Raw genomic sequence first — 25,006 nt, 5'->3', positions numbered from 1 at the left:
GGGGGGGGGGAGGGGGAAGAGGTAAACAGAGTTTTCGTTGCGGTATCTATTTCCTGAGACGTAAGCCTCAATTTACCTGTTTGAACTAATATGCACCAATAATTGTTCTTAGCCATGAAGCTCATAGTCTTCCTTGAGCTTTGGTTTACAAATATTTTACTAATGCATGCGCGTAATTATCCTCGTATATTTTCGCAGCAAATATATTTTATCGTTTTACTATGTAACAGAGACAAAATCAATTAATGTGACAATCTGCTATGATATGGGAAAAAAACCAATGCCACAACTACACGCAGGACACTATTCAGAGTGAGATTTAATAAAATCAGGTTTATATTAAAAATGTTCTTAATGAAAATTTACACAGTTAACACAAACAATTCTACAAAACTGTTTTTGCAACGTTCCGGAGGCTTAGCCCCCAATGCCAGAACAATCAGTAAGGTTCGTTCGGCGCATTTTGTTTTCGCATTATTTTACACTTTTTCGTTTCACTTTGCATCAATTTAGGCCGCTTTGGCTGTAGAAATTTCCTCTCGTCATTTGGCTTTAAAAGTTTAGTCACAGTGCAGTGCTTTTGACATTTTACCAGAGCCTGACAAACAAATGGCGCATTTCCATTTCAAACTATTTCAAAGCAATTTCGTTGCTCTCACCAGGAGAGAGTTGACTGCAAACATGAGACCAGCTCAGATCACGTGGCTTCATAAACTTAAGAATAAATCTACGTCTTGCGCTCGTAATATGTAAAAACGTTTCTCAGAAAAAGGCTCAAAGTTGCCAAAAATTCTAATCAGTAACCCTTTAACCGGTCACAGCGATGGCATACTACTTACATACAAAAAGCCTATGCTAGTTGAAAGCCCTCTACTTCAGTTCACCAACGCCCTTGCAATCAGAAGATTTGAAAGCCAGTTACATCGAAAAGTCACAATTTCTTACACGTAAACAACCATTTGAATTACGTGAAAAGTTTTGCTTATGATCGTGGACATTTCCAAAGTAGTATTAATTGAGTGTTTCTTAGAGAACCTGTGACTCAAAAAAGAATCTTGGCACTGCTCTCAGAGCAAAACATTACTGAAAGTCTAACTGTTACTCGGGTGTCGGTCGAGTGCCGTAAAGATGGCGCCGGAGTACAATCGCTGTTTATTTGTCAAACACGATGGCAGTAGGAAAAGCTTCATTTTAGTCCTGGGTTGCCAACTGAGTGTTGTCTCCTTGGAATCTGAGCTGTAGGATTGAGTCGATCCACACTGGGCTTAGTGCTTCAGTCTGCTTGACCCGTTTTGCGTTTGTGTACAAGAGTCTCTTTAGAAGAACCTGCCCCTGCGTACGCAAAATAAAAATATTTATTGGCTTACTACCTTTTGAGGTACAGTTCATGGCATGGCTTATAATGATTCTAATTTCCCGTACTAAACATAAACAAATCAATTTTATCATCTCAGTCTACCAAAATTTCTTTAAAATAAGCTTTAAATACTTCTAACGTTGGAGCAGAGTAACTCCAATTTTTCACCCTTGAAATATTTTTTGTGGAAAACGGAAAGAAACATGTAGCTGTTATCATTACAAGGAAAAGTGAGTGCGATTAACTTGTTCCTGATTGGTTGAAAGTTAACATGTAGCTCTGATTTTTTATCTAGAGCAAGATCTCAGCAGAAGATCATTTGAAAGTACTCATTTGAAGGAATCCAGAAAATAATTTTTATAGTTATGTATTACTGACCTCTTTAGTTACGTGAGTCATCGGACTCTCTTCTTTACCTGCCATCATTTGCTTCAGGACCTCTCTGTATTTGGCAGAATTAGTTGAATTTCTGTTACCTTCGGAAGGGAAAGCTATAACGCTATGGTCACAAAACAGAACCTTGGCCAGCGGAACTTGTCGGTGACAATAAACGTCTTGCACGACAATGGTGAAGTTTGGTGCGTTTTCGTCCGTGTTACTTGGTTCATGAATTGTGAAACACGTATTTTTCTGTAAAGGGTAAAACAAAAGCTTCTTTTAAATGGCCGAAACACACATTGAGGAATTTTACGATACTTTGATTTGCAGTCGAAATGAAATGAAGGTTTCAAAGTTTGTGTTACCTGTGGATATTCGACAAAAGACGCGATAACACACTGTAAAGCATTTTGAAACTCTTCAAATGCTGTCCTGTCCTGAGGTCCTGTTTCCTCCTCACCAATCTGATTGAAAACCATCAAGAAACTGAAACAGATAAAACCACTCTATTAAATACCTAGTTGTTGATTGTCTTCCATTAATTTAAATGCTAAGCGATTAGTTTCCGGTTGGAAACTGTTGTCTTTTGTTAGATGATACGTGAAAGACGTAATTATCAATTGGAAGTGTTTTGAGAGGAAAAGTAAATTTCTAAAGCTGAAGTTTTGAGCATTAGTGTTAGATTCGTTGGTGTAACCTGCGTACACAAAATCTTTCTGCGTCGGCAAGCAATTATTTATGACCCAAGAAGAAAAAGGAACGCTAAGACTTAAGACAAAATATCAAAACAAACAACCACCTTGAAGAGTTTTAGGTGTGTAGACTCAATCTTAATTGATGAATTTTAAAGATGCTCACATGCCTCGCTTGAAAATTATCACTGAAAATACTTGAATGGGGATAAAAAAACTTGTGACGTCTCGGTAACTATAATGGTGTGCCAAGAAAATTTTGAGGGAAAAAACCTCCATTTTATTCAAGCTTTGTCCTATTGTATATATTTGAAGACCTCTGGGATCACCACGAAAATTTCTATCTTGCTGTAGATAAAGTAAATTGCAGTCGACAGAGCCATACCTCAAGTCTTCCTTCGAAGCCCACTTTGGAAGAGTTGAGAGATCTATGATCGGCAGTCGTTTGATGCAGGCTTGCCCATAAACCCCGAATTCACTCTTAGGAAAATGGCATCTTAGTTTCTTCTTGTCTTTTAATAGTTGAACTTTAGAGGTTTTCTCGTCCACAGGAGCAGAAAAATAGAGTTTTAGTGGTTTCCTGGAAACAGAATAACAACCTTTTATAAGCTTTATGCTTTGGTTTCATTCAGTTTATTCTAATCACATAAACTGAAGAAGTTAAAACAGCAGAAAATCAGTATTGAGTCTAATACAGTGGAACCCCGTTAATACGGACTCCAAAGGGACATGATAAAGTGTCCGTATTATCCGGGTGTCCGTATTAAGCGGGCTAATTTAAGAGAAAATATATGAGCTTTTTGATTGTCGGGACAAAGAAAACTGTCCGCTATAAGCGGGTGTCCTTATTAAGCGAGAGTCCATAGAGCGGGATTTCACTGTACCCCGTTCACACCAACATGTTAATCACTAAAAATGGTTGAGAATTAGATGCTCGTACTGTGCACATCCCACACCTAAACAAGGGAAAAACCCGTTTGATTAAAATATGTTAGCAAGGTGCTTTGAAATTTGTCTTCTCAAGTTGACTGCAAATTAAAGCGTAAACGACAAATTGGGAAAACCTAAACCTGATTTAGTTAAAAGAGTTTAGTTGGTGTGAATGGGGCATAAGATTGATATTGAACTTCCACAGAAGCAGTCTTTATTTCTAAATGGGTGCAGCAATGAAGCTTTTTCAAGTAAACACGCTATACAGGACCTGCCGTACCCAATCACTTTACAAACGTATGTCATCTCCTTCCAAGCTGGGTGAAAGTACTAAAATAACTTACTTAACGGACGGTATAGGTTGTGTTTTCATCGGCTGATACAAGACTGGCTTGGAGGGAAAAGAAGCGTTCCCAGGCAAAGTACTGGTGTGAAACCAAGACCTCGTGATCTAGACAGTAACACATTACCCTTGACAGCTCCTCTGAATAAGAGACTCTCTCTAGTTTCATTCTTACCCTTGACTATCAAGTGCGATTTCCACAGTGGTTGGTATTTCTTTTGGAATATATTTCACGGTAGGAGAACCTGTATTCGCTGTTCTCAGAATCAAGATGTCTGCATTGAAGCACATGGCATGTTCTTCCAAAGCCAACAGCTGGGCATCAAAAGTGAGATGATCGGAAAACAAAACACAACAAAAAACAGCAGTTAAAGTCTTGTTTCGTATAACGACAAGTGATAAATCATACATATCATTATCATATCTTATTATATGGCTGTGTCTCACAAGGACTGGGACCTACTGAATTAACGAATTTGTTTGGCTGAAATAAACCATTTTGCTAATGGTAGCTCCAGTTCAATGTGGGGGCAAAATTTGATCTATTTAACGAATTAATGAGGCCATTTTTGGCCGAGTGATCATTTCCTGCCCCCACAAGCGAATGGAACTAGGAAATATTTGCATTAGCAAAGTGGCCTATTGATATTGAAAGCGGTCTAGATTTTCCCATCTAGACCGGCATCTAGACCAGTAATGTTTTGCGGTGAAAAAGTTGCAACTGAACTAAAAATTAATGCAAAAATACTGACTATTTTGTTCTAACAATATTTATTTATGGACGTGCCAAAAAGCCTAATGAGAAAAAAAGTAAAGAGGACGAGCCAACTTTGGCAGATTTAGGTTCAGCTCATTGCCGTTCGCAAGCAAAATGTCAGCTAGTTCAAACCAGTTACATCCAACGAATTAAATTGTTCTTGTTTGCCATATAATAAACATCTTATTAACCGAGCTTAGTCGGTCTTTATGGGAGAATCTTGACATCAGTCGTGTGTACAGACCTCACTGCGTTCGGTCTGTACTCAGATTCTCCCATACAGACCTCCTGCTCGACTAATAAGAGCTAAATACATGTGTTCTTGGTATGGGAATAATATGCAAAGTGGGTATGTGAGAGGGCAGGCGAAGATGGTAGACAAAGATCTGAAAAGTAGGATCGATACTACTTGGATAAAACAGTATACAATAACATTGTAAATAGGATAACAACAACAACAACAACAACAACAACAACAATAACAACAAAACCGTTAACAACCTTTTGGCTCATACGCTACCTCAAGATGGTTAGTCTTTGCCTTTTGACGCGTCACAAAGGTCATATCACGCAATCCAAAGAGCTGTGTAACATCATCCATTCGCTCCCTGGTTGTTGTCACGAGTTTACCGTCACTGTCGCCCTCGATTGCGTGACCACCGTTACGAGTAATGACGTCACCAGCTATCATTTTCTCCCGTGAAATATCATCTTTTAACTGATAAGATGGCGAATCGATGCCTGATGGGAAGAGTCTAACAGGAGTCTTCGAGTGCCTCTCTTCCATGACCAAACAATCTGTACTTCTGTGCACGTGACCAGCGTTATGAATGATGACATCCTGACTGGACATGATTTCAAGCCGGTAGCAGCTGTCGTACTTTTGGAGACCGCTGTCTCTGTGATCGCTGACGCAGCTCATGTTAACGCAAGAGAGGTTTTTCGCCAGACGTGGTTTACGTCTCTTGGAGCGACGTATTTCTACCATTTCCCGATCGTTTCTGCTTTGTTTCTCCACCGTTTCATTCGCGAAACAGCACAAGTTGTTCTTCGTCGTTTTGCAGTCATTCTTTACTTTGACAGCGTTCGATGCACAGTTGCCAGAAGAACTTATTAGAATCAGTACTGTTTCAACATGGAGGACTTGCCAATCTGCTTCAAGTACCAACAATGTAACAATTCCCTGATCAGAATCATAACGCACGTTGTTGTAAAACAGATGAACAGGGCGGTGAAATGTCCTTTGTTCTAACTTGTAAACAAAAAAATACGTTACGTTAATATACTTCATAAGTGTAAGACCACGTCCACACTACGACAGAGAAATTTAAAAACGGCGTTTTCACTCTGAAAACGCATCAAATGTTTTCCGTCCACACTACGCCGGAGAAATTTGAAAACGCGACAATCACCGGTCATTTTGGAGTTGTATGTGAGAAAAAGAAAAAAAAAACTGCATCAGGGAAGTCACATAATTGTCGTGACGTCCTCGTTTTCGAAAAATATGAAGTTCCAGGCGACAGTAGACTGGCTTGAAGTAAAGACAAAAACTAGCAAGGTACTAGCAAAAACGCTATTAGACCTGAAATGTTAGACTTCGTGTCAAGATGGGGGCCATATCAGACTAACACGGCCGATGTTTGACATCATTCTGTTTTTCACCCGTTAAAAAGATGGGATTCTACCATTGAGAGATGAAGTTTTACGTTACAATTTTATATCTTGATATCCCCACAAAAACTACCAAGTTACTACATAAAAAGATATTAGACCAGAAAATTTACACATCGTTTCAAGATCGCGGCCATGTTAGACTATCATGGCCGTCTTTTGGACTTCATACTCTTTTCAACCCGTGAAAGAGATGGGGTTCTAATGTCGAGATATGAAGTTCCAGGCGACAGTAGACTGCCTTGATGTAAAGACAGAAACTAGCAAGGTACTAGCAAAAGCGCTATTAGACCTGAAATGTTGGACTTCGTCTCAAGATGGGGGCCATATCAGACTAACACTGCCAATGTTTGACATCATTCTGTTTTTCACCCGTTGAAGAGATGGGATTCTACCATCGCGAGATGAAGTTTTACGTTACAATTTTATATCTTGATATCCCCACAAAAACTACCAAGTTACTACATAAAAAGTTATTAGACCAGAAAATTTACACATCGTTTCAAGATGGCGGCCATATTAGACTATCATCGCCGTTCATAGAATAATAAAAATATATTTCTCACCTGAGAGACTGGCCAAACTTTAAGAAATCTAGCATCACTTGGATCCTCAAACAGCACTGCTTGCATGACAGGTGTATTGCGTGACAAAGCGTTTGTAGGGAACGTGACTCGAACTTCAACTCTGAGAACCACACCTATGAAAAACGAAAGAAAGAGGTGAAGTCTGCATTTGAGCCAATTGACCCGTCAGGCCGGAACTTATTCCAGTTTTTGTAGCATCAAGAGACTAGGAATAATTCTACACCCCCTAGATGGGATGCTAGTCCGTCGCAGGGTTAACCCCAGCATTAAATTCGTCGGTGCTCATTTGTACACGTGAGTGGAGAGAGGCACTGTGAGAGTAAAGTGTCTTGCCCAAGAGCACAACACAAAGTCGCCAGCCAGGACTCGAACCCGGACCGCTCAATCGGGAGTTGAACGCATTAACCACGAGGCCACCATCGTGCCTCCAATGAAAAAAGAAAGGTCTCTGAAAACCTGGAAAATAGCTGCGTTTTCACATGAGAACAGTGCACACGTGTTGAACTAGTTTTACCTGGAGATAGTCCAGCCAAGCACTTGAGAACATTCCATGACAACTCACAGAGCTTGGTACAAGATCGCTTTTGAAACAGTCTGGCTGAAGGCAAACACTCCTCAACATAGCTCAGAGCCTGTCCAGCTGTGGGCAGAGAACATAAAGCGGAGTAGAAAAAAGCAGTGTCAATGTCAATCTAGAAACATTTGGCTAGATAAAATCAAGGCTACTTGCGGATCATTGAAATGAAGTGTGCAAGTGTGTAAGCTAAGGTTTCAAATTTATTATTTCGTAATCTCTTGGAATCTTCCCACTCTTTGGATAGTTTTCTTTTATGACGTCCTCAGTCTGCAGTTTCTTCACAGTTCAGAAAATTATTATTTTAAGGTCGAGGTGTCTTTTTGGAGGAATCTTTTAGAAACTTCTACACATTGATAAAAGCGACTTGGAAAAAGGAAACATTTTCCCAGAACTTATAAAAACAAGAGTGGGACTTTTCATATAGAACACACATAGACCAACAACTAGCAATGCTCTGAATGGAAACACGAGAGGTAGATATGGTAGATTATTGTCTCTATGGCTTTCTCGAGTTTTTCAAAACTTTCCCGGGTATTTTAATAACATATAATAAGCTTATATAAAATGTTTCCCATTCATCCAGAAATCAAATTCTTTGAAGAGTTCCTGTGATGCTATAGAATTGAAGAACGATTTAAAACGCGAGTTTTCTGTAGTCAAATGAAAACTGTAGCTGGCTCTTAATCTGGTTAAAATTCTCTACTGTTGCTATGTTAACATCACCAACTTACCATGCTCTTCAAAAGTCGCAGCCATTTGCAGAAACGCTAGAAAAAATGTCGTAGGGGAGGAGAGGGTCACGCCACTTAGCTGCAAACATCGCTTTTCAGGAGAAGGCAATCTGAAGCATCGGGCTGCCATGGACTTTAGAGCAGCTAAGACATCTGGTGAACGGGCTGGGAAGAAACGAAAGTAACTGGTAATAAACAGAACGCTTTGAATGTGTCTCAAATAACGCGCGGCTTACTCAAACTACAGAATATCAAGCTTTTCAACTGCTGTACATTATAACACGGCCAATAGACAGTTGATGGAAACAGCCAATCAAAATTTTTTTATTCTAGTGTAACATTTTCTAAGCCATTGGACCGATAACAGTTAAAGCTTTTTAGATTTTTCGCATACTGGTTTTGCTTAAACTGAAACAAAACTGTCGGCAGCAGAAAAAAGAAATTTAGCATTCGACTAATCTATTTATTTTGATTACTTGTAATTTATAACATGTAAGTTTTTGTGACCCTGAAAAAGGTTTTACAAATTGATTTTCAAAGTCAAATTGATTTGAAATGTTTTAAGATTTAAGATTCGTTAATCTATAATAAAACTATAGTTGTCCGACGAAGTTCATCGGTAATCTATGTTTCGTTTAGCAAGCTTTTTTGGAATCGCACAGGGGAAGAGTCGGTCCTCGATTGCGTGTTTAAACATATGCATATTGTTGAGTAAGAGAAAACCTGAAAATAAAGCAGACTTACTAAAAGAGATCGGCGACCTTTCTGGTTCAGTTTTTACCCAAATTATCCTGTCTTCTATTCGTCGACTCTCCTTCACGGCCAAAACGTCACTGAAAGAAATTAAACGCATTTGAGTTCTGTTGAATTTCAAAAAGGCATGCAAGATGCAAGTTTAGATCTGAAAGGAAGGACTAACGTGCAAAAAGCTAGCAAGCCGAAGTAAGAAAGGAAGCAGGTAAGTAGGTGTATAGGCGGTTCTACAGTTTGACAACCACATCTAGGTGGGTGGACAGGCAGGCTGACCGTGAGAGACATGAGACATGAGGCAGACAGACATGCATATCAAGGAAGGCAGACAGACAGACAGTAAGGAAAGCAGTCATGCCTGCAAATGTATACAATCATATAACTAAAATGCAAGGGTGAAAGGAATCAATAGGATAAGGGGCAATATTTTAATAACCCAAGCGACTGAATTGATAACGATCAAGAGTGATTGAGAAAACGTGACGAATAAGTGAATTTACATTTGTATGATCAAATGGTTCAGACCTCCTTCCGAGATCCAAGTCCTCTGCTAGCTTTAGCCCAAGTACAGTGGGAAACAAACTCTTCTGTATTTCAAGACTGGAGTCCAAGTAATCGTCAAGACTCGACAGACCAGACGCTCTCCACAACATGGTCGATGTGAACAACTGGGACTGACCTGGCCTGCAAAGGAGGAAGCCTATATCACAACACGAAATTGGCAATATGAATGGTGTTGTAAAGACAAATAAAGTGTGAAAGATGGAAAAGATTTCCTTTCTCCTTGGCGAAAACTGTTTAGTTTAAGCAGAAGAAAAGCGCCAAATTTCAAATTTCCTGTTTGACTCAAAGCGAACTCCAGAGTTCCTAGATCGTTTTACATACTGAAAGCAGTTGCAGATTTATGGAAGAAAGACATTCTTTTACCATTAATCAACAGTTGTTTTCCATATTACCGTTTGCTAGATCACAAGAAAAGCCGAGAAGATTCCAAAGTCTGAAGCATGATCAATCAGTTAATAATATTCGTTGTAAGATACTTATGAAGCTGCTTTGAAGAGAACAAAGGACGACCCTACTTTGGCATGCATATGTCGAATTTGTTAGTCTCTTGAAGCCTCGTTACTCTCATTTAGCGCACAAATTTAAGAAATCGTGTTGATGCGTATTTAAGTAAGGCACGACTTACTCTTTAAGTCGTCTGCCACAACACACTAGAATGTTCAATAGTCCAATGTGGTCGCTAAGGTTACTCGTGTCAATAAAATCAAAGAGCGCGTCCTTTGTTAATCCATTGCGACAGAGCTCGAGAGCATCTCCACTCCATAATGTCACCTGAAAGATTGAATAGCCTTAACAAATGAAGTTGAAAATTATAAGAGTTGAAAACGAAGGACTTTCTATTTCTGGGGTAAGATTTAATACACGAGGCAAGATAAATGTCCATTGTTTTTGTGCTTCTGTCAAAACATCTGTCAGAATCATGCGTCTACAGTTTGAGGGAAATATAATTTAATGTAAATGTAACAACAGAGTTATTCAGAGCTATTTGTGGTCAACGTTTCGAAATGAAAACTTAATTATTTTGACTCTCACCGCACCGAATTGCACGGTCATTGCAGACGAATCAATTCAGTCATTTCAGTTGGCTAAAAGGTAAAACAAGAACAATGTTACCATAACAACGATATCACCGTGAAAAATGTATTTCGAATTTGTATTAACTGATGTGTTTCATCTTCATTCAGTGGCTACAAGTAACATCTGGAGGCTATTTCTTTTGTCAAGAAACTCATGGTCTCTATTACCATAAATTAATTAAACCATGACTTAAGGTGGCTCAAAACAGTTTCCAGCGGTTAGATTTTGATGGGTCCTTACAACCACTCTTTATCACTTGATGCTACAATCATGGTATCAAAAAACTGTCCCATCATTGGTGAACACGTTGTACAGAATTTTTTTAAACTTTGCCAAAAGTTGCGTCTTATCGAGCTTACTAAAATTTGATAATGTAAAAAAATTTCACTGTGCAGTTTTTGAATTGTAAGCCCCTAAAGCTGTAATTAAGAGTGCTTTTGGCGAGTCAAATTGTTGCTATGGTAACGTATTGTGTCACGAAAATGATAACAACGTGTTCACCAATGATTGGGTAGTTTTTTGATACCATGATTGTAGCACCAAGTGATAAAGTAGTATTATAACAACTTATCAAAATCTAATGGCTGGAAACTGTTTTGAGCCACCTTACATGATCCAATATTGAAATTAAAGCCTACTACATGTACCAATTAAAATGTTATTTACACAACAGACCGTGAATATAATTATTATACGTACCTTTATACGGGGATTATCAGACTCAAACTCAGCGAAGCTCTGAAATTTTTTTACCAACGACTTAAGCTTTTCCTTGCAAGTTTTAATTAAACTTTTGTTGTTTTGAAAGCGAGTCCTGAAATATTAACAAATTTATCAATGTATTGCCACTTTATGAAAGGAAAAATAAAGTTAACTGTACAAATACTGAAGCCTGTGTAAATTCTTGACTACTATATATTGGAAGATAATCGTTTTTTTCCAGTTAAGTACATTTCTTTAAAGTTACTTTTCGCTTCTTTGGTGCCTTTGTCCCATCTGTAAAACTAAACTAACTCTTATTAAAAAGGTTTGTTGTAAAACTTATTGTGTTACAAGAATTAAACTTTCCACACTTTCTATATTCTAGTTGCAAGTTAATCATAAATTACGAATTTTTGCTTAGATTTGCTTTCTATAGTACCCACAACAAAAGGAGGTTGGGACAATTAACTAGTGACTTTAATTTTATCGATCGGGAAATTGTGCTTCCCAAACTACAGCTTTTAGCCGTAACAACGGACGCAGACATAATTCTGGCTGAAAACAGCCAAACACATCCATTCGAAGCACGACCAAATCGTTAATTCATGACTGACCTTAATTGCAATGAATATTGCTTTAAGTCAGAAAATTGATAGCACTAAACATGGAACAGGGACCTGGCCAGCCAGGGTTACGGTAAACGTTAACCACGACAACAACCTTGCATATTACGTGCCTGAATATATATCACAACAATAACTTCGAAAACCTGTACAGCAGAGCAAGAAATGAGGAATGTTTATACCTGTCAATTGGAATGAAGCCTGAAAAAGGACAGCTCCCATAATGGACCTTCCACTTGTGTTCAAACGGACGAATAAGAGTCGGGTTTACTTTTGAACTAGTGTGAACCTCCGAAGTACAACCGCTTAAGAAATATGAATAGACTTCTTGATACAACGGGCTAGGCCGTTGTAGACATTTGCGACCAAGCTTTTGTTCGTCAATTGGCGAGAACAGTTGTTTCATTGTTGTGTTAGTAAGCGAGGAAACTGCAGTAAGAAAGTTCATGTTTTCCTCCTTTATGTCCGGCTGATTTTCATGCTGTGTCAAATTCAGTCCAAAAACCATTAAACTTTTCCGCTGTGTTGAAACATCATCAATATTCAATTCCAGTCGAAGCCAATCGTTCCATATTTGTAGACATTCTGTAAACGCGTCCTTAGAACCAAACTGCAACACGTTGCTCGCATATTTGGGCGAAGTGAGATTTTCAAGAATCGCTTGCAGCCGCTTTGATTCCTCGCCAGAGAGCGCTAAATCATACCACAGATTCCACAAGAACTCCACATCCAACTCACTGTCAGGATTTATAGATAGCGCGACCTCTAACATGATGGCATTACGGGCGAGTATTGATGGGTCGTGATCATTAAGATGAAAAGACAAACTTGCAAGAATCGTGTCGCACTGTCGCTGCGAAAGTTCAGAGACTGTGAACAAGAGATTTCGAACATCTCCCGAGCCTAGCAACAAAATCTCCAAACTGTCGTCAGTTCTGGAAGTTCCGAAGTGCTCCGCTAAACCTAACCCGGGCGTGTTTCCGAACGCGTAAGTATACTGCCCTGTCGGGAACAAAACTTGTGCTCGAGGATTGGCCAAGCTCAGTTTCGGAACCCCATGGCTGTCATACTCGGGCTTCATGACAAAATAAAGAAGCAGAAAACTCCTTGAAGCAGCGACCAGCCGTCATCCAGTGTTCATCGCAGCCATTCCTTCCGAACTGTTTAAACAAGTTGAAGTCATTTGCATTTATAGCTGTATCGAGACAGACATTGTGTTTATAATCTATGCGAAAACAAACTGTAGAAGTATTAACACAACTGGGTAATATTCGGTAAGGCAACAAATCTATGGCGCTTAAAACTAAGAGACAATATAACAACACTTTACACTCTTGTACTACCTTTCTAATTATTTAAGCCGAATTAATTTCAATGAAAAGTAATAATTGTCCTAAAACAGCGCTTACAAAAATACAGTTAAGAGTCAGGTGACGGGTTAAACATGACAGGAAAAACACCGCTATTAAATTTACGAAGGAAATCACATCGACTGTTATTCTAGTTAATTTTTTTTCCCTCCCACCTATCTTATGAGTAATTTCAAAATTGTCATTTGAACTGAAATTGGTCGACAATAAACGACAGGATCTGCCATTGAAATAATATCTAACATCGGAACGGGTTAGCTTGAGGGTCAGAACAGCAATGCTAGCGTATTTTAACTTTACTCGTCGCTAAAACGATAAGTAGAAAAGAGAAATAAAATTAACATAATCTCGACAGCTCTTTTGCCGGTAGCACTGCTCTCGCGAATAATTACTAAACTAACCAGTATTCCCCTATACCAGTCTATTCTAATTTTGGCTTTAAAGACAAACTACAGATTCGAAACTAGAAGTACGATAACCGAAATGGCCATTAATACGAAATGCACAATATCATATCACTAGCAGTATTTACTATTCAGGCTGTATGTTTTGTCAGCGACATTTCACTTTTAGAAAAATGAGTTATTTCAAGAATTTAGCTAAACATCCTCGCTTTGTTAAGATACTGTTAAGAAAGAAACTTAACGAAAGTAAAGGATAATATCTAAGAGGTTCTAATCATCTCTCTCGTTTCCGCCTGTATCCGACTTCCGATATGAAAACAACTGACAATGTTTTTTTAAACAGAACTATATTTGCATACATTTGCATTTGAACAACAATAATGTCGACAGGATTTATTGAAATTTTTTCAATAGTGCCTAGAGAAAGAACTTGCTTTACCCTACATGCCGTAAAAAACAGAGAGAAATTTTTACGTGCTAACTCTGTTATATACATGTATATATAGATAGCTTTTGCAAAGCTTTGTTAGGAACTGTCATATCGTTCAAGATCGATGGATTAATCAGTTTTTGTTCTGAGCAGGTTGTTTGTACGTTAAGCAGTGACTTTAACACTGACAAAATTAATATATGCTTCTTGCGTCAGGGAAAAACTTATTATTATTTTTTTTTTTAAAAAACTCCGGGGTTCGGGAAGTCATGTATTTTTGCTATATGTGTGTGTTTTTTTTTTTCAATAAATCCTTGTAAACAACGGCTCTGTCACCTTTACGAGTTTTTATTTTCTACATTTGGATTTTCGACATCTCAAAAGTGTTTTTAACCTTACTACTTCCCGTAATCGAACAGTGGTTACCTAGCAACGGTATATATTTTTACCTGCCTGCGTCACAAAGATTGAAATTTAGGTACAAGCGCAGGCGCATTGCGAAATCAGGAAGAATCAAGTCATTGCTATAATTGTTAAGGCTGTAGTAAATTCGCTTAAATGAAAGAGATGTTGTATTTGAGATAATAGCTTGCGAAAATAATAGCCACAGTGGTGGCATGAAAAAGTAAGATAGAAATATATATTACGAAAAAATTAATATATAAACCATGTTCTGTTCTGATTTGTTATGTAAGGGAAACTGTGCAGCCTCCACACGACTTACACATTACTTATAGAGAGGTTTTTATTTTAGTGTCGAAAAGTAATTGGTTTTGCACTTATAACGCCACACGATTGGCTTAAAAAACTGGCGCCACTTTTTCATCCAATCAGAAGTAAAACCAAACCCAGTGGTGACTTCTTCGCACTGGTTTTCCCGCCCTTTGCGTCAGCTTCATGTATTTGCTTCGAGCTTTGATTGGTTCACTGTATTGTCTGTGTCCTTTGTGATTGGTTGGAGTGATTACTTTGGTTTTGGTTTTGCAAACTACAGACTATGGAACTATGGAACTATGGTACGTCTTAGTATCACAGTGTTTGTTCGTTCGTTCGTTTATTTGTTTTTCTTTGAACTTGATAATGATAATGTAAATCTCTTGGTCAGGTTATGAAGTTCGCCTAGAATATCTTTGCTAATTGCGTGCTACCAAGGGCTAATATCTGAATTTGTTGATTGGTTTTAACATCCTTGTCGTCTTGCCATTATTGCCGTTATAAAATTTTTAAATTAAAATTTTGGTTGCTGCGTTGTTAATAATAATATGGTAGTTGCATTTATGATAATAATGTATTCTGTTATCAAGTTAAATACTGTTTCTTTTAGTTCGTGTCGTATGTTTCTTTTAGTTTACTATTTGTTGCCTTGTAACTGGGATCGCATTATTGTTTACATCTGTATCTATTTTTACGATAATTGCAGAAATTCTCGCGTGCTCAGTGCCGAATTGTCATTGTCAATAAGCGGACAGACACATGAATTTATAATTTATGCGCTGCCGCCGCTGCGTCAACGAGCGAGAATAGACATTTTGACAATTTGTTATTGTAAAAACCAAATTGACGTCAATTTCTAATGCGTCTGTCCTGTGGTTGACAATGAATTCCGTCATAAAATTGTCAAAGTAGACTGCGGATCCAATCAGCTATCGCCTCGTGGATCCACAGCTACTTTGACAATGTTATGCAGAAATTCATGATCAATAACAGGACAGCGCATGAAAAACTGACTTCAACTTGTTAAAACTATATTAGGCCCCGTCCACACTACACGGTAGAAATTTGAAAGCGCGCGATTTCATTCCGAAAACGCATCAAATGTTTTCCCTCCACGCCGCGCCAAAGGAATTTGAAAACGCAACACTCCCCGGTCATTTTGGATTTGAGCCCAAAAATATATGACAGCAGGTAATCTGTTGTTTTAGAATTGGTGCCTTTTAGGGGTGATAATCATTTCAAGCCACGCCCATAAAACAAGATCTTGTTACCTCTTGGGGGTTCTTTTCAAAATTTCTGACGAGCATTCCCGTCCCTTTAATAGTGGAATCTCACCCCTGACAATAGGTAAACGATAACGACAGGTGGGGAATATTTGAACATCAATGCTTAAATCGGATGGCAATCCATTCTTTTTTTCACATTTCTTTCTATCTTTTCTCCCTTTCTTTAGCAAGTGCTAGTTACGTTTTCAGCTGTGTTCGTGGAAATGTTAAATTGTGAGAATTTTGGCGCCTGTCTTAATTACTCGTGTTTCACTGTCCGGACTAATTTCTGAAAAAAACGAGCAGTTCCGAAGGGAAAGCGCGAAGTCATCAGGCTTTTAATACTAAATAAACGGCAGCAATAAGGCTAAGAACTAAAACGCTGCATAATAAATAGGTGAACGACATAAATCATGTTCATGAAAAATAGTCACTTGGATGTAAGCGTCCTCGTTGTTGTCCATCTGTTGAGAACGCAAAAGTTTACAACACGAAAACAGGCAAAAATATTGACTTTCGAGGGCCACGTTTCCGATCAGGAACTAGCATTTCGCTTACTTGAATATCCTGTCCCAAACTTCTAAACGTTCTAACCCCAATAGTCCTCCGTCCTACGGACATCGCATTAAAAATAAGTTTACGTAATCCTTTTTTTGGGAGGTAGGGAGGGTGGAATGAGGAAGAGATTTCACTTTCTCCAAACTTTCAAGCAGCCAGTGCTTTTTTTCCTGCTGAAAGTCAGATTTTTGAATAAAAGATGAACTGCTTTTTATACGCTCGAGGTGAAGCATTAATTTTGAACGAAAGACGCCGTTTTAAAATAGAGAGTGGAACTCCCTTGCCGCTTCAGTCATCTCATCGCATATTTACTTTATTAGCACGTGTCGGCAACACAGACGACAGAAAGTTTAAGCATAGTATATAATAAGAAAACAAGCATGTTCTTCAACAGTGTAATTGTGACTTAAATTGCCAACGAAAACTGAAACATGAGGAAAAATGAAACGTGCCTATTGTGTAGTGCCTATTGTGTTTATTTTTGTCTCTGAATTGGACGTTTTACACCTATCTTTGTCTGTCAAAAAGACTTTTAGTTTTGCGTGTTCCTGTATATCTGGGGCTTTCAGTTTTTTTCTGCCGTATCTTGGTCTTGACATCGTGCTTCTATATCAGCTTGGAGTTTTATGCAAAAACAGAGTTATAAAATATTACTGGATGAGGTTTATGTGATATCCAGAATAATCAAGGTCGAGGTAGGGGTTATCACATAAACCGAATCTACTAATTGTGAGTTCAATGTATAACAATTAAAGGAATACACGTCTTGAATAAATTTTTTGATGGTTTTCCTGTTATCCAATAGACAAACAAAGTCCGATGTAAACAGACACTGTCGTTACGTTTGTATTCTTTTATCTGAGAGAACAGGAATTGGTGAGTGTTTACTGTGCTATTGGTTGTTGTCCTGAACAAAAATGGCCTTAATACCAAGAAAATAAAATATTTCTTGAGGACGCTAATCACATTTGTATGCCAACTATTTCTAACATTAAAATTATGAGAGTCCTCTTACGCCTTTCTTTAAAACATTAGGGAGCGTAAGCAACGACGAAGACGACGCCTAGTGAAAAATGAATTTAAATTTTACCAACAAAATTCGCAATTGTATAGATCTTTTCGATCCGCCAATGGCTCTTAAAACGTGCTCAGGCTAAATACGCAATGACCGCGTTCAATTCCAAATGCAAATAGGAAAAATTAGTCGTCGTCGTTCGCGTTCCTCAGACTACGCAGAACTTGGTCATTTCACGTTGTTGTTTTGCAGTGGACGGCAAGGAAATGTTCAAAGATTTATAATGCACCTGCACATCTATTTTTTTGGACTTTTAACCCGTTGTCTCGTGGAATTATCGTTGCCGTCTTCGTCGTGGTTTGCTTAAAGTGCCTTTAACCCCCAAATTGTTTTTTAGCTAATATAAATTTCCTTTTTCGGCTGATCACCACTGCGAAAAAATTATCGTTGTAGCTATTTTAGTTAATTTTGTACGAATTTTCAAAGTCTGTAAAATTGCCCTTTTCCATGTTCAAGACCGAGGAATGGGGGAAAATGGGACGAGCTGGCTTCTGACGTCATTTCGGGAATAACAATATTTTGTTTCTGAGAAGACTACGAACGTGCGATAGTGTGTGTCAAAAGCGTTGCAGAATGCAAGGTCCACTCTATAGATACCGACAGAGATTGTCGTCCTGAAAAAGGAATTCGCATGTCAGTCAACTGAAACGCAAACTTGTAATAAGTCGAGAACCCCCAGGTTATTAGCGTACGTAAAATAGACTTTTCAAAATAACAGTGATTAGAAATGTATTCATTTTACTGATACTATACTGGAACTCTCTTCAAGATCTTGGCGAAGGATTTTCCATGACTTACTAGTACGAAATATGCAAATTTGTATTGTTTGCGATGTTTGTGTTCGTACGCAGTAATTGACTATACTACGGTCGGTCGACTGTAACAACGCGAAAAGTTACCTCACCTACCGATATTGATTGTCGACATTTCTGCTTATCTTTTATGTTAAAACTATTTTAAATCATTGATTTGGACAAGTAGGCAGGAGTAGACTTTGACTCCATCGCATTTTAAGCTTGTATTTCGGGGAAAATTAATGTTTGAATCCAAAAATGTTTTGCCACTCCGAAATCTGCAAGTTCCCTAAAGTGAAGTTACCAACTCTTCGTGTCCATTGCCGATATCTTTATAACTCTTTAAGAGCTGTGAGTTAACCCTTCAGCCGTTATTTGTACCTTTATAAACCAAATGGACCGGCAAATTGTCGATCCTGGCCTAAATTACAACGCGGCGATCTCGACTGGCGACCCGGCCGCACTTCGAAATGGAAAAAAAAATATATACATCGCAGCCGTCCAAATCGTGGCTATACTCTGAATTGTAATGCTAGATGATACAGTTCTTTCACCTAAAAATCTTGTCCAGTTTTGATAAAATATGAATCACAAATAACCCAAAAATGTTTTGACAGCCCTCGAAGCTCAGTCAAAAGTCTCTCGAGTGTTTTAGTCCGGTTCCCGAAATGACGTCACTAGTAGCCCGACCCAGATCCCACTTTGCGCGGTCGTGAACATAGCAATTACCTGTTCAGACGCCTGTAGAAACGCAGGGATTTTATCAATCGAGATAATTTTTTCGTTTAAGTAATCAGGGAAACTAGTAGATTTTATTAAGGGAAAACTTTTGGGGGTTAATGGCACCTTAAGCTGCTTATTGTCTCTATGTTGAAGGTAGAAGAAATGTACGTGATAATAGATTGTTCAATGCTTAATTATGCGCATACCTGGATAGCAATCATAAGGGAGCTTGAGCAGAGACGACGGCCACGCCGAGGACTACGCCTAGTCATAAATGAATTTATATTTTATTAGTGAAATTCGCAATTGTCTAGATCTGCTCAGTACGTCAATGGCTCCAGAATAGTGCTCAGGCTGAATATGCTATGGCAGCATTCAATTCCAAATGGAAATACGAAAAATTAGCCGTCGTCGTTCCCTTTTTTCAAACTACGCAGAATTTGGTCATTTCACGTTCTTGTTTTGCAGAAGACGACAAAGAAATGAACAAAGATTTATAATGCACTTGCATAGCTATTGTTCTTCTCATTAAACCTTTTGTTTGGTGACGTTATCGTTACCGTCGTCGTCGTAGTTTGCTTAAGCTCCCTTCATTGTTGAAAACGGCTTTCCATTTTCGTTTTTCTCCGCCCAATTCAATTAATGAAATTAATTGTTGTGTATTAAGAACACTCCAGTCAAAATAACAAACTCGTGTTGTAATCAAAGCAGAGTGAAATGGATTTCATGAACAAATTGTCCGTTAACATTGTCCGTTTGTTTTTTAAAAAACTTCATCTAAAATATGTAGCGAGATTTGTGCGATGAATTAACTCAAGCTGATGACTTTTGTGCTAACTAACAGAGGCAAATATTTCTTCAGCATATAAGTGTTTTAGTAAAGTAACAGAGGTTCCTATTACAATCATAACAACAACTGGATAAACGGACTTGTTTTCAAGTATGTGTACACTTCTATTCTGTTATATTCTGACAGAAGTGTTTGACATGAACAACGCAGACGAAATTAAACAAGTCATCTCTATCGGCCTCATTGTTGCTGACTTCCTTCTCGACACCAATCGATTTCTAAAAGCCATCGAATTATGCAAGGAATGCTTGCTCATTCTCAAAGACACAGCAGAATTGAAAGACAAGAAAATAGTAAATTATTTTACAAATGGATCTATTTTAGTATGTGGAAGGCTTGTAGTATTATAAACGATAACTCAAACGCCATAAACTGGGAAGAAAAAATTCTCCAAATTCACCGTGAAAGTGGAGAAAGACTCGAAGAATGTAAGCTAAGCATAAATCTTGCCAGAACGTATCTCCGTCAAAGTAAATACACACAAGCAAAACAAATATCTAAAAAGGCGCTTCTAATCAGTAGAGAAGTAGGTCACCGAAGGGGAGAAGCTAACTCTTTCGGGAACCTTGGAGTGGTGTATCGATCTGTTGGCAAATATGACAAGGCTAGAGAGCATCTCGCGAAATCACTTGCGATCCAGAAAGAAATTGGAGACAGAAATGGAGAAGCTGCCTCTTACGCAAACCTAGGAACTGTGTATCAATTAGTTGGCGAATATGAGAAGGCTAGAGAACATCTCGAGAAATCACTTGCGATCCAGAAAGAAATTGGAGACAGAAATGGAGAAGCTGCCTCTGACGCAAATCTTGGAACTATATATCAATCAGTTGGCGAATGTGAGAAGGCTAGACAACATCTCGAGAAATCGCTTGCGATCCTGAAAGAAATTGGAAACAAAAATGGAGAAGCTGCCTCTTACGCAAATCTTGGAACTGTGTATGGATCAGTTGGCGAATATGAGAAGGCTAGAGAACATTTAGAGAAATCACTTGTGATCCAGAAAGAAATTGGAGACAGAAAGGGAGAAGCTGCCAGTTACGCAAATCTTGGAACTGTGTATCAATCAGTTGGCGAATATGAGAAGGCTAGAGAACATCTCGAGAAATCACTTGCGATCCAGAAAGAAATTGGAGACAGAAATGGAGAAGCTGCCTCTTACGCAAATCTTGGATCTGTGTATGGATCAGTTGGCGAATATGAGAAGACTAGAGAACATCTCGAGAAATCACTTGCGATCCAGAAAGAAATTGGAAACAGAAATGGAGAAGCTGCCTCTTACGCAAATCTTGGAACTGTGTATGGATCAGTTGGCGAATATGAGAAGGCTAGAGAGCATTTCGAGAAATCACTTGCGATCCAGAAAGAAATTGGAGACAGAAATGGAGAAGCTGCCTCTTACGCAAATCTTGGAACTGTGTATGGATCAGTTGGCGAATTTGAGAAGGCTACAGAGCATCTCGAGAAATCGCTTGCTATCGTGAAAGAAATTGGAGACATGCAGAAAGGGAGAAACTGCCTCTTACGTAAACCTTGGAACTGTGTATGACTCAGTTGGCGAAAATGAGAAAGCTTCAGACTACTTGGAAAAATCAATGGCAGTGAGCAGAAAAATTGGTGACAGATGTAAACTAGCTGTCTCTTACTCAAATCTGGGAGGTATATTTTGCAGGCTTGGAAAGTATGGCAAGTCTAACGAATATAACAAGAAAGCACTTCTCATCTTTACAGACATTGGAGAAAGAGAATGGGTGGCCATTGTTTACATGACCCAAGGAACTGTGGAGCACGCTGTTGGTTCCTTGAACAGTGCAAGAGATTATTTTGAAAAGGCACTTGCGATAAGCAAAGAACTTGGAAACCGGAAACTAGAAGCAGACGGTTGCTTGAAGCTTGGAGCTTTCTTTTACAAACAGGCTGAATATGTTAGAGCTGAAGGATATATTAAGAAGGGACTTACATTGTTTGAAGAGATTGGAGATATCAATGGACAGTTCTGTTCGCTCGAAATGATGGCAAAACTTAGAATGAGAGATGGAAAGTTTCAGGAAGCTATCTCGTATTTCCTTTCTTGTATTGAAAAATGCGAGAAGATCCGCGACTCTCTCTGCGACCACGATCAATTTAAGATATCTTTTTCGGATTGCAATATTGCTTCGTACAGGCAACTCAGCTCTTTACTCTGTGAAACCGGAAATCCTAATGAAGCTCTGTATGTCTCAGAGCTTTCAAGGGCCAGGGCTTTGGCAGATTTAATGTCAGTTCGGTATTCTGTGGAGAATAAAATCTCTGCTAACCCTAGACCATGGGCTGGTATTGAGGACAGCGTGGCCAAAGAATGTAACGGCACCTGTCTGTACGTCTCATATTGTTGTTGCAGCATACATCTGTGGATTCTTAAAGGAAGCGGAGTCACAAATTTCCAGGTGATTAAAGGAAAAGACCTACTAGCTCGGGAAGGAACAAGTCAGGATTTGGAAAAGTTTTTTGACTTCAGAAGCTTTGGCATTTTACCAGAGGAGCTTTGCGAAGACCGTTCTCTACATGGTTTTCAGCCAGAATCCAAATCATGCGAGGACGACAGCCATGAAGGTTGGCGAATTGGAAAGGAAAGTAAAGACAACCAAGGACCCAAAATGAACCTTCCTATCTGTTACAAGCTTATTATTGCTCCTGTCATGAAGTTCCTTGAGGGCCCTGAAATTGTCATTGTTCCTGATCGTGCTTTATACCAAATTCCATTTGCCGCCTTAACTGATGAAAGCGGAAAGTACTTATCTGAGACCTTCAGGATCCGTATTGTTCCTTCTTTAACAACCCTCAAACTCACTGATGAAAGTCCAATAGACTATCACTGTCAGACTGGTGCACTGATCGTGGGAAATCCTAATGTTGGTGAGGTGCACTTCAAAGGACGCCTCACGAAAATCTCTCGATTACCTTGTGCAGAAAACGAAGCGAGGATGATAGGAGAAAAGCTCGGTGTCGAGCCGTTGCTAGGACAGCAAGCGACTAAGCTAGCAGTACTTCAAGCAATGAATTCAGTGGCCCTGATTCATATCGCCGCACACGGTGATGCAGAAAGAGGAGAAATTGCCCTTGCACCATCTTTTCGTATTCCTAACGCGATACCTCAAGAAGGCCTGTACTTGTTGACAATGTCTGACATTTCAAAAGCTCAACTGCGAGCTAAACTGGTAGTCCTTAGCTGTTGCCACAGTGCTCGAGGACTAACAAAAGCCGAGGGAGCTGTTGGAATTGCCCGAGCATTCTTAGGATCTGGTGCACGCTCAGTGTTGGTGTCACTGTGGGCCCTGGATGACAAGGCAACAGAGCAGTTGATGAGTCAATTCTACAGTCACCTTGCTGCTGGGGAAAGTGCTGGTGAATCTCTACATGAGGCCATGAAGTGGATGAAAGGTGAGGGCTATGACGTGAACCAGTGGGCACCTTTTATACTGATTGGAGATGACGTGACATTTAATTTTGGAAAGTAAGGTAAGATTCCATGAAAATACGTGCCTTTCTGTTCCTAGAAAAGGGGTCATGGCATTAACTCACAACAATTTTCTATACATGTTATTGATCAATGTTTTATTTTCAGTTATAAGAGGGCTAGGTTTCTATATCTAATTATTTCCTTAACGTTTGTCGTTTGATCTTGTGCGGCTGATGTATTTATTTTCCAACCGATGATTGGCTCTGTCGATCATGAGAGCGGTAGACCATGAAATTAAGTCAAAAGTTATGGAACGCAACTTTTGTTGTTGTTGTTTATTTCGTCTGCGGCTGATGTATTTATTATACAACTCATAACTAGTTCTGTCGATCATGAGAGTGTAGACCATGAAATTAAGTGAAGAGTAATGAATCGCAATGTTTATTGTTGTTGTTTATTTCGTGTGTCAGGTGTTGGCAAGAATGACCAAGACGGCAGCGAGTGATCGCGTGAGAAGCAAAATATGCCATGACCTCATCGGACAGTTTTAGTGCAAGAGCTAAGTTGAACAAAAATCATCATTGAGGATTGACTCTTGCTCCTCTTCTGTTTAAACAAATTGCCACAGTAGAAACATTACGCTTAAGTTTTTCTAATGATTTTTCTAGAACAACTGCATGTGGGTTACAACTGTTTTTTTTTTTAGTGAACAGCTATTTGAAACTTCATCGAATACCGTAGTGTACAGCTTAGTGTTGGACTCAAAAAATAAGTAAAAGTTTATTCGTGAGGTAATTCTTTAGTACCAGACTTTAAGTTGATGCTAGCAATTGTTACAAATCTTTCCCGCGAGGAAAATGCAACGCCAAAGTGTGGCTTATCTGATAAAACTGATGTTTCCCCAGCTAGACGTGCTGTTAAACTTGTAATTATTTTGCATAAAAAAATACTGACCCTCAGTACTTGTCAGTGAGGAAATTAGGATTTTAAACTAAATTATAGTGTCAGAAAAACCTTGTACATTTGCTGTTGTTACATATCTGAAGATAGTTTATGCAGAGCGTCTAGCCGTTGCAAGTATTTTCATATATTAAATAGACCTGCACAGAAGACTGTAAAAAATGTTGAATGTTTATAGAGGTCGATGCGTTTTGTTGCAACTTGCTAGTTCTCAAGCATGTCACTTAAACTAAAAGAAAGAAATATTTCAACTAAACATAGCAGGCTCAAAAATCCCAACTGGCGGGAAGCAGACCAGTTGGCTATTTACAACCATGACCGAGGAGTTGAACTAGGGTCTACCGAGAAACAACTCCAGCTTAGTGATCAGAGCGGGACTTGAGCCCGCAACCTCCGGATTTCAAGTGTAACCCTAACCACTCGGACACGCTGCCTTCCGTAATAAGAATGCTGCAGTAAGACTAAAATAATCATATTGTATGACAAAGACCCAGTAGGGTTAACCGTTAGGTTTTTAACTAGTGATAGCAGAGAATTGGCCAAAATGTTAACTGTCAGCTGACAAATAACGCGTTATTCAACATCACAACTGACATATGAAATCCTCCAGGTTTACTGATAGCTGAGAAATGGGCAGGACTTTCAACTGATAACTGAGAAATCCGGACGGAATTTAACAAAGAAGAGA

At 38.9% G+C, this 25,006-nt stretch overlaps 1 protein-coding gene and 1 pseudogene across 1 annotated transcript; one reads left to right on the top strand and one right to left on the bottom strand.

Moving 5' to 3' along the window:
- Positions 1-2: 2 nt before the first annotated feature.
- LOC145467207 (uncharacterized) lies at positions 3-13,596 on the bottom strand. Its single transcript, XM_081450760.1, has 14 exons — positions 11,922-13,596; positions 11,114-11,228; positions 9,963-10,108; positions 9,299-9,457; positions 8,768-8,856; positions 8,024-8,188; positions 7,230-7,355; positions 6,695-6,828; positions 4,978-5,709; positions 3,876-4,015; positions 2,813-3,007; positions 2,101-2,221; positions 1,736-1,987; positions 3-1,332 (listed from the first exon to the last, which is right to left on the bottom strand). The coding sequence occupies exons 1-14, from the start codon at positions 12,818-12,820 to the stop codon at positions 1,192-1,194; spliced, it is 3,414 nt and encodes a 1,137-aa protein (XP_081306886.1). The 5' UTR covers positions 12,821-13,596; the 3' UTR covers positions 3-1,191.
- Positions 13,597-19,919: 6,323 nt separating this feature from the next.
- Positions 19,920-24,124, top strand: LOC145467807 (uncharacterized; annotated as a pseudogene).
- Positions 24,125-25,006: the final 882 nt, after the last annotated feature.

The sequence above is a fragment of the Orbicella franksi genome, chromosome 14 (genome assembly GCF_964199315.1).
Source record: "Orbicella franksi chromosome 14, jaOrbFran1.1, whole genome shotgun sequence".
Lineage (NCBI taxonomy): Eukaryota > Metazoa > Cnidaria > Anthozoa > Scleractinia > Merulinidae > Orbicella > Orbicella franksi.
The sequence above is the reverse complement of the archived record's forward strand: the minus strand, read 5'-3'. Positions and strand labels throughout refer to the sequence as shown.